Source organism: Triticum dicoccoides, chromosome 1B, assembly GCF_002162155.2.
Source record: "Triticum dicoccoides isolate Atlit2015 ecotype Zavitan chromosome 1B, WEW_v2.0, whole genome shotgun sequence".
NCBI lineage: Eukaryota > Viridiplantae > Streptophyta > Magnoliopsida > Poales > Poaceae > Triticum > Triticum dicoccoides.
The window spans coordinates 142,114,193-142,129,899 of NC_041381.1; the positions used below are offsets into that span (position 1 = coordinate 142,114,193).

The 15,707-nt window shown below is 47.7% G+C and overlaps 1 protein-coding gene across 1 annotated transcript in view; it reads left to right on the forward strand.

The window, feature by feature from the left end:
* Positions 1-11,900: 11,900 nt before the first annotated feature.
* The window catches only part of LOC119323847 (aspartic proteinase-like), a 4,670-nt gene continuing 863 nt past the window's right edge, over positions 11,901-15,707 (forward strand). Inside the window, exons 1-11 of the mRNA XM_037597557.1 lie at positions 11,901-12,080; positions 12,625-12,986; positions 13,088-13,148; positions 13,312-13,406; positions 13,493-13,605; positions 13,706-13,979; positions 14,230-14,343; positions 14,474-14,538; positions 14,642-14,783; positions 14,887-15,006; positions 15,627-15,707. Coding sequence (XP_037453454.1) covers positions 12,648-12,986; positions 13,088-13,148; positions 13,312-13,406; positions 13,493-13,605; positions 13,706-13,979; positions 14,230-14,343; positions 14,474-14,538; positions 14,642-14,783; positions 14,887-15,006; positions 15,627-15,707 — 1,404 coding nt within the window. The 5' untranslated portion in view covers positions 11,901-12,080; positions 12,625-12,647. The remainder of the gene's footprint in view (positions 12,081-12,624; positions 12,987-13,087; positions 13,149-13,311; positions 13,407-13,492; positions 13,606-13,705; positions 13,980-14,229; positions 14,344-14,473; positions 14,539-14,641; positions 14,784-14,886; positions 15,007-15,626) is intronic.

The window sequence follows — 15,707 nt, forward strand, 5'->3', positions numbered from 1 at the left end:
GGGGCAAGGTCGACCCCGACCACCTCGCCGGCCTCACCGGGAGAGGATAAGGGCGACGCCTCAGGCTCCCCTCATCTCCCCTCACCCACTTGCCCTCCCCACTTGGTCGCCCACTCCCCCTTGCACTCCCTCGCCCTCTCCGCTCTCTCCCTCGCTCTCCAAATCCCCTCCTCACCTCACCGAGCGCCGTCATCGCCATGGCTGCGCCATAGCCGCGGCCACCGGCCACCCCGCGTCGTCTGCGCATGTCAAGTAGCGCCGGCGCCTTCACCTATGTTGCCTATGCCCTTGGATCGGAGCGGGGGAGCTCCACTATCGCCGCACGCATCGTCTTCTTCCTCGACGGCCGCTGGCGATCCCCTTCAACCCGACGACGTTCTGCAGCTCCTAAACCTCCGAGGGCCACCGTGTGTGCCGCTCGGTGAGCCCCGCTTCTCCTCCCCTTGCTCCCCTAGCCTCTTGCGCTACCGTAGCCACCGCGCCGCCATGGCCGAGCTCGGCTCCGCCGAGCAGCTGGCCGCCGTCGTTGCCATGCTCGCCTAAGCACGGGGGCATGCTCAGTACAGCCCGCCGAGGCTGCCCGTGCCGCTTGCCGACCTCGTCGACCCCCGTAGCGCGATCCTGACGAGGTCCCGAATCCCACCGCTGCCTCCACTCGTTGCCGACGTAGTTCCGGCCAGCCGCGAGCCCAACCGACCACACCACGCGACGCGGCGTTGAGCCCTCGTTCGAACGCAAGCAAAACCGCGCAAAATGGTGCCCCGTAGCGATTTTCCGAGCATCTCTAGCGAGCTCGCCGCCGCGGAAGGCCACCGGAGCAACTCCGGCGCCGGCCATCTGCGTGGCTAGGTGGGCCCCGCCCCTGGGTCACTAGCTAGACGGCCCTGGGGTCCCTGTTGACTGGGTCAGTCAACGTGCTGACTGGGCAACCCCAGCCACTGACATGTGGGCCCCCTCTGTTATATTAGTCTAATAACATTTTAATAATTAAAACTAATTAGTTTAGTTAATTAGACACTGACAGGTGGGCCCAGTAGTTTTACTAACTAAATTTAGATTAGTTTAAACCCTATTTAACCCACTGTCTATGACAGATGGGTCCCCCATGTCAGTTTTGACCGGTCAGCCGTCCTGTTGACTGTTGACGTCACTATGACGTCATGCTGATGCAATATTCCTTTTCTGTTTTTTAATAGTTTTTGAAAATGCTTTAATCTTTTAAAATTCATAGAAAATAAACCGTAACTCGGATGAAAATGTTTTCTATATGAAAGTTGCTCAGAAAAATCCAACGAATCCGAATACGTGGTCCGTTCATCTGTCACATGCCCCTAGCATGCTGAACATGGAACTTTCCCCCTCTTTTCCTTTGTCCGGAATCCACCTAACGTCGGGAATTCAACCTCGGATGTTTCCCCCTTCGTCTGCAACATGTAGTACCGCGTTAGAGCACGCTTAGCGCTACGTATCGTCATGTCATGCTTAGTGTTACCTCTGTTTGCTATGTATTTACTGTTTCTTCCCCCTCTTCTCTCCGGTAGACCCCGAGGCCGCTGATGCCCCGGTGATCGACTACGTCATCGACGACGACCCCTCCTTGCCAGAGCAACCAGGCAAGCCCCCCCTTTTGATCATCCCGATATCGCCCATTCCATTCTCTCATGCTTGCATTAGATTTTGCTATTGTTATTGTTTGTTCCTATTCTGATGCATAGCCTGCTTTTGTAACCTGCTTATTGTTACTGTACCGGCTTATCCTAAACTGCTTAGTATAGGTTGGTTAGTGATCCATCAGTGACCCCCACCTTGTCCTTGTTGCCCCTGCTTCATCATTGAAGACCCGATCAACGGGATCGAAGACCAGGACCCGACACCTCACGTCACATCACGCCCTTCGTTGCTCGACTCTGCAGTGTTACTATTGAGTGCCGAGGGTGAGACCTCTACAGCACTTCTAATGTTAACCTGTAGTGTAGCTATTCGATCATGGTCATCGAGGGTGATTTCCTCCTTAACCACTTCCGATACGGCTCTGTCGTGCAACCCCTCAAGTGTGAACCTTGAGGGTGGATCCTCTTACGTTCACCTTGATGATTACATCGAGTGGAATTCACCGGGGGTGATTCCTCGGGTTTTCCCCTTAATGTTTGGACACACGGATACTTGGACTTTACCACTGTTACTTGGAAAGACGGGTCGACCCTGAGGGGTACCCGCGCGAGCTTAATTGCGAGTGATGTGGAGTCGGGTTGACCTGGAGGGCGCCCGCAAGATAATTACGAGGCGTGGCCGGGCATTCCTAGCCCTTGCCGCAAGTCCTCGAGACGGGGCAACGGGGTCACATCTTTCGTGAGTCTCTGCTTGTTACCGCGCGTTCCTAATCCACTACGATTTGGATATTTGATCCGAGGGGCCTCTGGCCTGATTGCACTAACCATCACGTGGGCATAGTATGGGCGTTCTGCGTCGTGTACATCAGCCGAAGCTTAATAGACGTCAGCGACGGAGCGGCGCGCGCTGGGTTGGACCGGTAAGCTCCTGCCTTTTTAGGGAGGTAGCTAGGTCTGCTCACCGGCCGCCCACGCAACGTGCAGGAGTTCCCGGGGCGATGGCCCATGACCCCTGGGGGCATAGCTTTAGTCCGGCGTGCATGACCTCTCTATTAAGCCTAGGTCGGGTTGCGGCGTATTGTTTGGCCGAGGCCGGGCATGACCCAGGAAAGTGTGTCCGGCCGGAGTCAATCGAGCGTGGTGGGTAAGTTGGTGCACCCCTGCAGGGAAGAACTAATCTATGCATAGCCTGTCCTACGGTAACGGACACTTGGAGTTGTATCTCGATCGATACAACTAGAACTGGATACTTGTGATGAGAATTGGATTGTGATGAGGTGATAACCGGATAGTATGGCTCTGGGATTGCTTTCTCGCAGGGAGTCGAGAAAGGATCTCCGGCCGAGGTTGATAACACTACTACTATTTTACTTTATGCTACTCTACTCCCTCTTGTTTGCTGCAAGATGGTGGTTTCCAGAAGATGCTAGTATTCGATAGGACTAGGCCTTCTCTCTATTCTGGCATTTCTGCAGCCCAGTCCACATATACAACCCCTCTTTGATAATGTTGCATCTGTAGTGTAGATCCTTGCTTGCGAGTACTTTGGATGAGTACTCACGGTTGCTTTGCTCCCTCTTTTTCCCCTTTTCCATTCTTCTCGGATGACGCAACCAGATGACGGAGTCCAGGAGCCAGATGACACCTTTGACGACTGCTACTACACCGAGGGCGTCTACTACCACGTGACGAAGACCGCCGATGACCAGGAGTAGTTAGGAGGCTCCCAGGCAGGAGGCCTTGCCTTTTCGATCGTAGATGCTTTTGTGCTAGCCTTCTTAAGGCAAACTTGTCTAACTTATGTCTGTACTCAGATATTGTTGCTTCCGCTGACTCGTTTGTATTCAAGCTGATGTATTCGAGCCCTCGAGGCCCCTGGCTTGTAATATAAAGCTTGTATTATTTTAATTTGTGTCTAGAGTTGTGTTGTGATATCTTCCCGTGAGTCCTTGATCTTGATCATACACATTTGCGTGTATGATTAGTGTACGATTGAATCGGGGGCGTCACAAGTTGGTATCAGAGCCGACTGCCTGTAGGTAGCCCCCTTTCCAACTCCTTGACCGAAGTTGAGTCTAGTCACTGAAAAACTTTTACTAACATTGGCTGTGTGGCTTATCGGCCCACGTCGCCAATTGGGTGATATTAGGATCTTTTATTCCTCGTCTATATTCTGGGATTCTGATCTCTCTTCCATTCGGGTTAAACAATTTTGCTAACTCTGACATTAGGTTCTCGTACCCACTTCCTCCCGGAGAGCCCCGACATTACCGATGATCGCCTGCTTCACCATAAGACTTCGAAGTTACTCTCCGATGTTCTCTCGAGACTTGTACCATCGCTTTTTGAAATTCCCTTCCATCGATAAATCCCTAGGGATAGCTACATACACCCGTCGTTAATACATCATTTTTCTAGTTGCTCTTGTTATTACAAGATGCATCGAAATACACTCTGATGTTTTGAGAATCCATTGTGCCTGCTGCCTTGCAGCTCCTTTTCCATATGAATACATCTAAGGATAATTCCTCACACTTATCGAGGATTTGTTCATTCCTAGTTGATCAAGTGATTCACAAGATGCTTTGAAATACTTATTCGATCTTCCAAGAATCCTCTTCAAACTATTGCTCTGCAAATACTTGCCTGCTTGCATTATGGATGCTTTCCATATGTGTAGCAATATTCATTAGTATCCTTTGACACCATCATTTTGATCCTATCGATTCAACATGTGTGTGAAAGCACGCAATCATCACTTGATCCTTCTAAATTATCTTTCTGGCTCAGACGTCATTTCGAACATGAGCTGGTTCTTGACCAATCTATTTGTCGTCAATTGTGCCCCTGGGTCTATTCTACTTATCCATCCTTGATCAGAGCGTCTGCTTCTGATCCTTCATTTTGGAAATCATAATTCCTTTGTTATCTAAGCATCAAATTATTCAGATGTTCTATAACCCGATGCCTTTGCATTCTTTCTTCCTTTGATTGAGTACCGATACTCACATCAGCTCCATTTTGGACCGGCAGGCCCATTGTCGGGTTATTATCCGATAGTATCCTTCACATTCAAAATTCTTGTGAGTTATTCCCATGATACATAATGTCTTTGACAATTTGTACCATCTGCTTTTGTCAACCATGCTCTGCTTCGAACAACATGTGTTAATTGATCCTAAAGTTCATGGTATATGTCCTAAGATGCCCCGATGGGTTGGACCTATGCCTTCCTTAATGTGTGAACCCGAAGGGTTTCATGGGTCATACTCCTCTGGTAATTCACCATGTAGGTTTTTGACACTGAAATCATTTTTTGAGCAGTGAACAAAAGGTTATGCATTGAAGAAGTGGGAGTCGACCTTGAACTTTGTGTTCATGCCCATAGACACGATGTAGATCTTATCATGGAAGCTTCTCGTGAAAATAATTACCCCCCCTTGGTATAAGTTCATCTTATTTTTGAGGTTTGGTTTTCTGTAATCGTGGTTCCGGCCATATTGATATTCTTTGATTCCTTTTCTCGGACAAGTTAAAATACTTGTCTTCTGCAGATCATTTCATCTGTCCAGCCTCTGTTTTGATCTACCTTGAGTATTGCCCCCTGTTATCTCGAGGATATTGTGTCTTTGCACTACCTCTTGTGAATTCTCATTGGAATGATACTCCCATCACATCATTCCTATCCTGATCGGCTATATCTTTATCAAGCAAATTTTTAACTGTGCTACCCGGTCCTTCTCGGAGCAACTTCCGACGACGAGCTAAGCTTACGTCGATCTTCCTCATCTTATCTTTTCACCTCAAACAACAAGCTTGAATTTGAGCTTGTGTTGCACCCGTGGTTCCAATAACCTTTCGCTTCATCATTCCTTTGACTGGATGTCATCGCCGATCGATTACATCTTCATGAAATCTCTCGACAAATGTGTCGTGATCATCATCAACATTCCGAGCTCTTCCAGGATATCAATCGAATTCATGATGAGAAATACCATCCTTGCCCCTCGATGATTGTGTTATCATCGACAACATTCTTGCCTCCGCAACACGAATTTGTTAATATAAATTTTGGGAATACATCCTTTTTGGCATGTTGATGGATTTTTGCTAAAACCATCGGCCACCTCCTCATCTTCCCTGATAAAATTGCATGAGGTGTTCAAGTAATTCCCGATGGATCCTTTGTGTTCCCAAAGTCCGGCCTTTATCCGATGACAATGTCAATGCTATCCAAAAGTATGACTGTGTTACCCCGAACATCATTAAGAACATTGGAGGCGCAATGCTAAATGTTTCTTGATCAATTATCCAAACACCACTGTATGGGTAATATCATGATTGTTCCCTCGCCCCCTTTATCTAAATGCTTTTGAACTTGCTGTCTTATCATGGATATCATGCTCTGCTTGTCCTTGGGAAGGATATACCCCGGAAATATGCGTTTAAACACATTTTCCTTTCCATTGTCTTGTTTAACCTTCTTGTGATCTATATGATATAAGCAGAAATAATTCTCTGCTTATAAAACACCCCGATGTACAACCTTGTCAGTGAGACCCTGTTACTAATGTTGCTGACATTCCGGTAACCACCGATGGACGAGAACTTTGCCTATTGGTCCGCCTCGTCTTAACGAGCAGGAAAATGGTTCTCTTCGTCCCTCGCCCTTGGTACCAATGTTGTTGCCAACATAACTGATAGGCTATCCCCCGACATGCCTTGCTACCATGACCGTGCAATATGTCAACGCCCTTCCTACTTTAGAACCACAAGGTGGGCCCATAACCCACAGTTCCACAGGATCGAAACCTGACTCTCCTGTACAACCTTGATTCTGAAATATTCTTGGCACTCGGCTTCGTATGTAATACACGAGCTAACCTCCTCACCATGTTTCATTTCGGTATCAGAGGCAACATTATTCTTCTTTGCTCTGAACCTCTTCATCACCTATTTTAGGCATCAACTGGATGCCTACCTGGTTAAAACTTGTTGAATCTCCGTGTAGCACTCTCGATACGTCCTGGTGCTTCTAAAATCTCCTTCCTTGAGATAACTACCGGATGTTGATCCTTTCAGACATTCGTCCTTATAGCTTCCCCCTTACTCCACCTCTTAAAATCTCGGGACGAGATTTCTTGTAGTGGAGGAGATTTGTAACACCCCTAGTGTCATGCTACAGTAACCCTCTGTGATTAAGCCTAATCTTTTGGCTAAAGAATGCTTAATCACATCTGTTCAATATCTCTTTTCAACTCCCATCTGAATTCAAATTCAAATCATAAGTGAAACTTGAAGTTGCACAAAAGTTGCTGGAAAAATGTTCATCATTTAGCAAATATTCCAATGCAATTTGATGTAATTAAAAACAACATCACTCCTATGCTAAAATGGACACTAACATTTATAACAGTCCATTCCAACAATTTAAAATGCAAATTCATTTATGAAAATTCCAAATGGATCTAAACCTCTCCCAAAAATAATTGTGGCAGTACCTAAAATGCACTGGACTTTTATGATCCAGTTTCACATTTTTCCTGAACCATTAAGGTCCCCAGATAATCTTTTTCCTTCTCTGGTAATTAAAGAAAAGAAAAGGAGAAGTAGAGGGGAGAGAGAGAAAGCCCTGCACCACTTGGGCTTCGGCCCACCCGAGCCAACTGGCCCAGCAGGCCGACCGACCCCCCCCCTCACCGGTCGCTCCCTCCCCTTCCTGTTCCTCTGCTCCGTGTCGCTACAGGGGCAAGGTCGACCCCGACCACCTCGCCGGCCTCACCGGGAGAGGATAAGGGCGACGCCTCAGGCTCCCCTCATCTCCCCTCACCCACTTGCCCTCCCCACTTGGTCGCCCACTCCCCCTTGCACTCCCTCGCCCTCTCCGCTCTCTCCCTCGCTCTCCAGATCCCCTCCTCACCTCACCGAGCGCCGTCGTCGCCATGGCTGCGCCATAGCCGCGGCCACCGGCCACCCCGCGTCGTCTGCGCATGTCAAGTAGCGCCGGCGCCTTCACCTATGTTGCCTATGCCCTTGGATCGGAGCGGGGGAGCTCCACTATCGCCGCATGCATCGTCTTCTTCCTCGATGGCCGCTGGCGATCTCCTTCTTCCCCGACGATGTTCTGCAGCTCCTAAACCTCCGAGGGCCACCGTGTGTGCCGCCCGGTGAGCCCCGCTTCTCCTCCCCTTGCTCCCCTAGCCTCTTGCGCTACCGTAGCCACCGCGCCGCCATGGCCGAGCTCGGCTCCGCCGAGCAGCTGGCCGCCGTCGTTGCCATGCTCGCCTGAGCACGGGGGCATGCTCAGTACAGCCCGCCGAGGCCGCTCGTGCCGCTTGCCGACCTCGTTGACCCCCGTAGCGCGATCCCGACGAGGTCCCGAATCCCACTGCTGCCTCCACTTGTTGCCGACGTAGTTCCGGCCAGCCGCGAGCCCAACCGACCACACCACGCGACACGGCGTTGAGCCCTCGTTCGAACGCAAGCAAAACAGCGCAAAATGGTGCCCCGTAGCAATTTTCCGAGCATCTCCGGCGAGCTCGCCGCCGCGGAAGGCCACCAGAGCAACTCCGGCGCCGGCCATCTGCGTGGCTAGGTGGGCCCCGCCCCTGGGTCACTAGCTAGACGGCCCTGGGGTCCCTGTTGACTGGGTTGACCCAGTCAACGTGCTGACTGGGCAACCCCAGCCACTGACATGTGGGCCCCCTCTGTTATATTAGTCTAATAACATTTTAATAATTAAAACTAATTAGTTTAGTTAATTAGACACTGACAGGTGGGCCCAGTAGTTTTACTAACTAAATTTAGATTAGTTTAAACCCTGTTTAACCCACTGTCTATGACAGATGGGTAGGTCCCCCATGTCAGTTTTGACCGGTCAGCCATCCTGTTGACTGTTGACGTCACTATGACGTCATGCTGATGCAATATTCCTTTTCTGTTTTTTTAATAGTTTCTGAAAATGCTTTAATCTTTGAAAATTCATAGAAAATAAACCGTAACTCGAATGAAAATGTTTTCTATATGAAAGTTGCTCAGAAAAATCCAACGAATCCGAATACGTGTTCCGTTCATCTGTCACATGCCCCTAGCATGCTGAACATGGAACTTTCCCCCTCTTTTCCTTTGTCCGGAATCCACCTAACGTCGGGAATTCAACCTCGGATGTTTCCCCCCTTCATCTGCAACGTGTAGTACCGCGTTAGAGCACGCTTAGCGCTACGTATCATCATGTCATGCTTAGTGTTACCTCTGTTTGCTATGTATTTACTGTTTCTTCCCCCTCTTCTCTCCGGTAGACCCCGAGGCCGCTGATGCCCCGGTGATCGACTACGTCGTCGACGACGACCCCTCCTTGCCAGAGCAACCAGGCAAGCCCCCCCTTTTGATCATCCCGATATCGCCCATTCCATTCTCTCATGCTTGCATTAGATTTTGCTATTGTTATTGTTTGTTCCTATTCTGATGCATAGCCTGCTTTTGTAACCTGCTTATTGTTACTGTACCGGCTTATCCTAAACTGCTTAGTATAGGTTGGTTAGTGATCCATCAGTGACCCCCACCTTGTCCTTGTTGCCCCTGCTTCATCATTGAAGACCCGATCAACGGGATCGAAGACCAGGACCCGACACCTCACGTCACATCACGCCCTTCGTTTCTCGACTCTGCAGTGTTACTATTGAGTGCCGAGGGTGAGACCTCTACAGCACTTCTGATGTTAACCTGTAGTGTAGCTATTCGGTCGTGGTCATCGAGGGTGATTTCCTCCTTAACCACTTCCGATACGGCTCTGTCGTGCAACCCCTCAAGTGTGAACCTCGAGGGTGGATCCTCTTACGTTCACCTTGATGATTACATCGAGTGGAATTCACCGGGGGTGATTCCTCGGGTTTTCCCCTTAATGTTTGGACACACGGATACTTGGACTTTACCACTGTTACTTGGAAAGACGGGTCGACCCTGAGGGGTACCCGCGCGAGCTTAATTGCGAGTGATGTGGAGTCGGGTTGACCTGGAGGGCGCCCGCGAGATAATTACGAGGCGTGGCCGGGCATTCCTAGCCCTTGCCGCAAGTCCTCGAGACGGGGCAACGGGGTCACATCTTTCGTGAGTATCTACTTGTTACCGCGCGTTCCTAATCCACTACGATTTGGATATTTGATCCGAGGGGCCTCTGGCCTGATTGCACTAACCATCACGTGGGCATAGTATGGGCGTTCTGCGTCGTGTACATCAGCCGAAGCTTAATAGACGTCAGCGACGGAGCGGCGCGCGCCGGGTTGGACCGGTAAGCTCCTGCCTTTTTAGGGAGGTAGCTAGGTCTGCTCACCGGCCGCCCACGCAACGTGCAGGAGTTCCCGGGGCGATGGCCCATGACCCCTGGGGGCATATGTTTAGTCCGGCGTGCTTGACCTCTCTATTAAGCCTAGGTCGGGTTGCGGCGTATTGTTTGGCCGAGGCCGGGCATGACCCAGGAAAGTGTGTCCGGCCGGAGTCAATCGAGCGTGGTGGGTAAGTTGGTGCACCCCTGCAGGGAAGAACTAATCTATGCATAGCCTGTCCTACGGTAACGGACACTTGGAGTTGTATCCCGATCGATACAACTAGAACTGGATACTTGTGATGAGAATTGGATTGTGATGAGGTGATAACCGGATAGTATGGCTCTGGGATTGCTTTCTCGCAAGGAGTCGAGAAAGGATCTCCGGCCGAGGTTGATAACACTACTACTATTTTACTTTATGCTACTCTACTCCCTCTTGTTTGCTGCAAGATGGTGGTTTCTAGAAGATGCTAGTATTCGATAGGACTAGGCCTTCTCTCTATTCTGGCATTTCTGCAGCCCAGTCCACATATACAACCCCTCTTTGATAATGTTGCATCTGTAGTGTAGATCCTTGCTTGCGAGTACTTTGGATGAGTACTCACGGTTGCTTTGCTCCCTCTTTTTCCCCTTTTCCATTCTTCTCGGATGACGCAACCAGATGACGGAGTCCAGGAGCCAGATGACACCTTTGACGACTGCTACTACACCGAGGGCGTCTACTACCACGTGACGAAGACCGCCGATGACCAGGAGTAGTTAGGAGGCTCCCAGGCAGGAGGCCTTGCCTTTTCGATCGTAGATGCTTTTGTGCTAGCCTTCTTAAGGCAAACTTGTCTAACTTATGTCTGTACTCAGATATTGTTGCTTCCGCTGACTCGTTTGTATTCAAGCTGATGTATTCGAGCCCTCGAGGCCCCTGGCTTGTAATATAAAGCTTGTATTATTTTAATTTGTGTCTAGAGTTGTGTTGTGATATCTTCCCGTGAGTCCTTGATCTTGATCGTACACATTTGCGTGTATGATTAGTGTGCGATTGAATCGGGGGCATCAGATTCTGGTACTTTCCTTTTTATAAGATCAAATTGGAGCGACACATGCACATTGTTGGAATTCCATTTCTATGTCATGAACCTGTCAATTTGTCCACAATTTGTTATGCTCATATTGCACAATAGTTCTTCATCGGTATAAAATACATGTAGCTTTCTGGGTATGAACTATTTGTAGTTCGCATCGCCTTTTCTTAATTGTGTTTCACAAAGATTTATTTATACATGTTGTAAACATATTGTTCGCATAAATTGATGCTCGGCCTTATGGATGAATTCGTCCAATAGAAAGCACTGGCCCTAAAACCAAAATAATCTTAAGCATGAATATATTATTATCTTTATGTGGCAACGGATTTCAAGCTATTCTTTTTGATATATTATTGTCTTTTTGTTGGCATTTTGAGTATTTGTTTTTAGGCGTGCGTTGCATGTGCAAACTTACTAGTGTATGATAGATACACCACTTCCTCTTAACTCTGAATAACATAACCAGTTTCAGAGAACATATTTTTCATTTCCTGAAAAAAATAGAGAGAGAATGTAACATGGGCTCGGCCAGCTCACGTGGCCCACGAAATACCACCGCACTTAATTCGGGAGTGAGTTATACAATTCTAAAAAAAAATCTGGAGTTATTTATAGGAATACAAAACAAAATTATAAAAAAGATCGCGGGGCCGTGGAGCACGCCACCGGCAACACGTTGCTCTCGTGAGCCGCGCGCCTTCAATTCTCCTCTGCGGCCCCGATGCCTCCGTCCCGTCCATTCGTCTCACCCGTCCGCCAATCCAGCCACCGACACGCGGGCCCCGCAGCCCGTCCGGCCCCACGGCCGAGCGACACGTAGCTCGGTACCGCGCACGCTTTGATGAACTCAGCTGCCTCCGGAGAGGAAAGAATATGCCGCGCGCACTCTCCCTCGTGTGATTGGCGGGTGCGTCTCTTCCTTTCTTTCTTGCTTCTCCCTTTCCCCCTCCTCCTCATTGACTCCGCCGCCGTCTCACTCGCAAGTCACAGCATCCCCCGTCTGCTATCTCTTGGGAGAGTTGGGAGCGGAGGAGCGACGCAGGCCGACGCAGCGGCGCAGGCGAGGTAAGGGATTTCACCGATTAAGCGAAGCTTCTGCTTCTATGTGGTTAGTGATACTAGCAGTGCTGGTATAAAATCAATCTCTTGCTTGCCGTCACCACACATCAGTTGGGCTGTTAGAGTGTTAGGTTCATTCCCTTTTGAGTTCTTGGGAGTCCAAGCTTGGTCCATATACTGCTAGTACTTGCTGTTGTTCTTGGATGGATGGATGGATGGGTGTGTTGTGTGATTGGCCTGTATATGTCAGGTTGGTTTGTGCAAATCCTGCTGATATAAACTGCTGTGGTTTCTACTGCGCTAAAGAAACTGTACTGAATCTGCAATAAACCTGATGACGTACATGATACACTAGTTGTCAATTCCTTGTTTTAGGGGAAATTAGGAGCGTTACCAAAGTTGTAAAATTTGCTGTTTATTTGAGAGTTTGGGTTCTATGTCCTGAAATAACGGAACATATCAACATATCACTGTTTGACTTCCAAGTTGGCTTCAACCACACATGAACAAGGATGAATTGGCTAACTGCGGCTGAATTTTTTTTAACCAGGCTCTTTTGAGTTTCTGAAAACCATGGGGCAGAGGCTCCTATTACTGGTGACCACTTGTCTGTGGGCTCTTTCATGCGCCGTGCCGCACGATGCTTCCTCGCCTGATGGACTGCTAAGGATCAACCTGAACAAGAAGAGCTTGACCTATGAATCTCTGGCTGCAGCAAAGGCCGCGAGGCAGCAGGGCGCCCTCCGGCTGAAGAGCAGCGATTCAGACAGCGACATCGTGCCTCTTGTCGACTATCTCAACACCCAGTACTATGGGGTCATCGGCCTCGGCACGCCGCCGCAGAATTTCACGGTGATATTCGACACCGGGAGCTCCAACCTGTGGGTTCCCTCGTCGAAATGCTATTTCTCGGTCAGTGCCGCAGATTTACCAAATTCATGTCTGCTTTAACCTGTGGAAGACTTGTACATTATGTTTGTTTTTTCCTTGATATGAATGCAAATGGACTGCAGATAGCATGCTACCTCCACCCCAAATACAAGTCGAGCAAGTCAAGCACTTACAAAGCAGATGGTATGATTTGCCTTTCCGAATTCGGGATCTCATGTTTGCGCTATTCACGAGATTAAATGGCTGTGTGCATCAAGAGATGTAGAGGCCGAGGGTATTCCTCCTCCTCGAAAAAACGAGAGTAAATTGCTGAATATCATATTTGTTTTCTATTCAAATTATTCAGGTGAGATTTGCAAAATCACATATGGTTCTGGTGCAATCTCTGGATTTTTCAGCAATGATAATGTGTTGGTTGGGGACCTTGTTGTGAAAAATCAGGTAACTTAGAAGTTGAGTATAATAATTCCTCATGTTAACCTTCACCTATTACAACTCTAATACTGTAATTTATTTTCTCATCTCAGAAATTCATTGAGACAACACGTGAAACAAGTGTTAGTTTTATCGTCGGGAAATTTGATGGCATCCTTGGCCTTGGCTACCCTGACATCTCCGTTGGGAAAGCCCCTCCAGTATGGTACGTCATCAAGTTACCTAGACCAGTTGTGTACAATCACATCAGCCACATTTGCCAGTTTATCAAGTGAACAAGTCCATTCTCTTTTGTGTGACAACAGGCTGAGCATGCAAGAGCAGAAGTTGCTCGCTGACGACGTATTCTCATTTTGGCTTAACCGGGATTCTGATTCACTTTCTGGTGGTGAGCTTGTCTTCGGTGGCATGGACCCGGATCACTATAAGGGAAACCACACGTATGTCCCTGTGAGCCGCAAAGGTTACTGGCAGTTTAACATGGGTGATCTCTTGATTGATGGCCACTCTACTGGCTTCTGTACCAAAGGCTGTGCTGCTATTGTGGATTCTGGGACTTCCCTGCTGGCTGGCCCAACAGTATGCATCGATATCTTCAAATTAATTATCCAAATATTTTCCGTATTTTATGAGCATGGCCACTGGACCAGAGATTTTGTTGCTAAGCGGGAGTTACTGATCACTAGATTAATTACTTTTGAACGAAGCTGAATGCTAGATAGTGTCTGGTATCTGTCAAATATGGTGAAGGCCTAGAAGTACTGAACTAGATTATGGCTTATGCCAATATGGCATGACTAAATGGTGACCTATGTTGTGATGTTTGCAGGCTATAGTTGCTCAGGTGAACCATGCAATTGGAGCTGAGGGAATTATCAGCACGGAATGTAAAGAGGTGGTGAGCCAGTACGGAGAGATGATCCTTGAACTGTTAATAGCACAGGTTTGAAATTTTCTCTATATTCTGTCTCTTGTTCAAATTTTCCATCCATGGAAGAGTTTCTCATGAGACGGTTCTTCTATGAATTAACCCTGAACTGTAACTGATATGGAAATGCTCTATGTTCGTGCAGACACAGCCACAGAAAGTATGCAGTCAGATTGGTCTGTGTTTGTTTGATGGTACTCACTCTGTCAGGTTAGTTCCTTATGACAGAACATTGTAATGTCCATCCATGAATAAACCTGCCCTCTCAGTACTACTATTAAACTACTTCTCACGATGGGATAAATTTCTGCAGCAACGGGATTGAATCCGTTGTCGGTAAAGAAAATGTTGGCTCGGATGTTATGTGCACAGCCTGTGAAATGGCTGTTGTGTGGATAGAGAACCAACTCCGTGAAAACAAAACAAAGGAGCTAATATTGCAATACGCTAACCAGGTTACTTCCTTTGTGATCTGCTTTGCATTTTTCCATTCTCTGATGCTATGTAATTCGTGAAAAAAAGGGTAGCTGGTGACAAGATTTTTGCCTTTTATTACAGCTGTGCGAGCGTCTACCAAGCCCCAATGGAGAGTCAACAGTCAGCTGCCATGAGATGTCAAAGATGCCGAATCTTGCTTTCACCATCGCAAACAAGACTTTCGTGCTAACACCAGAGCAGGTGCATTTTTACAGCGCATTTCCTAACTTCAATACCATTAGTATTACTTTTACCATATGATGTCCTTTGTAAACAACCAATCGACTTCACCATCTAAATTATTTTCTTAGCATACTGTGAACAAGTTATCAGTGAAACATTTGTGCAGTTCATACCGTACTTTTGAAGTATAGACATTTTCTAGGAATCTTATACATTCAGAGTGAGATAGATATATGTACAGACAAATAGGTTGAATCAAAACTTAAAAACCTATTGATCAAGTTCATAAAAGAGAATCTCTTAGATCGAGATTTAGGATGAGGCAATTAGTGCATGGCATGTGATTGAGTTTTGTTGGAAAGCAAATTACATTGACTTCATTGTTTGTTCTTCTCTATTCTACTCTGCCTTCATATCTTGATGTTTCCTTCTAATACACAACAACATGCATTTAGGTGCATGTTCGAGAAAAAACTTCTGAAGTTTAGTACTCCCTCTAAAGAAATATAAGAGCGTTTAGATCACTAAAGTAGTGATCTAAACGCTCTGATATTTACTTATTACAGAGGGAGTACCTATCTATATTCATCGCTGCACATCTCCATGCATCCTTACACCATGTGAAACTTGTGTTGCAGTACGTTGTGAAACTTGAGCAATCAGGGCAAACCGTCTGCATCAGTGGGTTCATGGCATTCGACATACCGCCCCCACGTGGT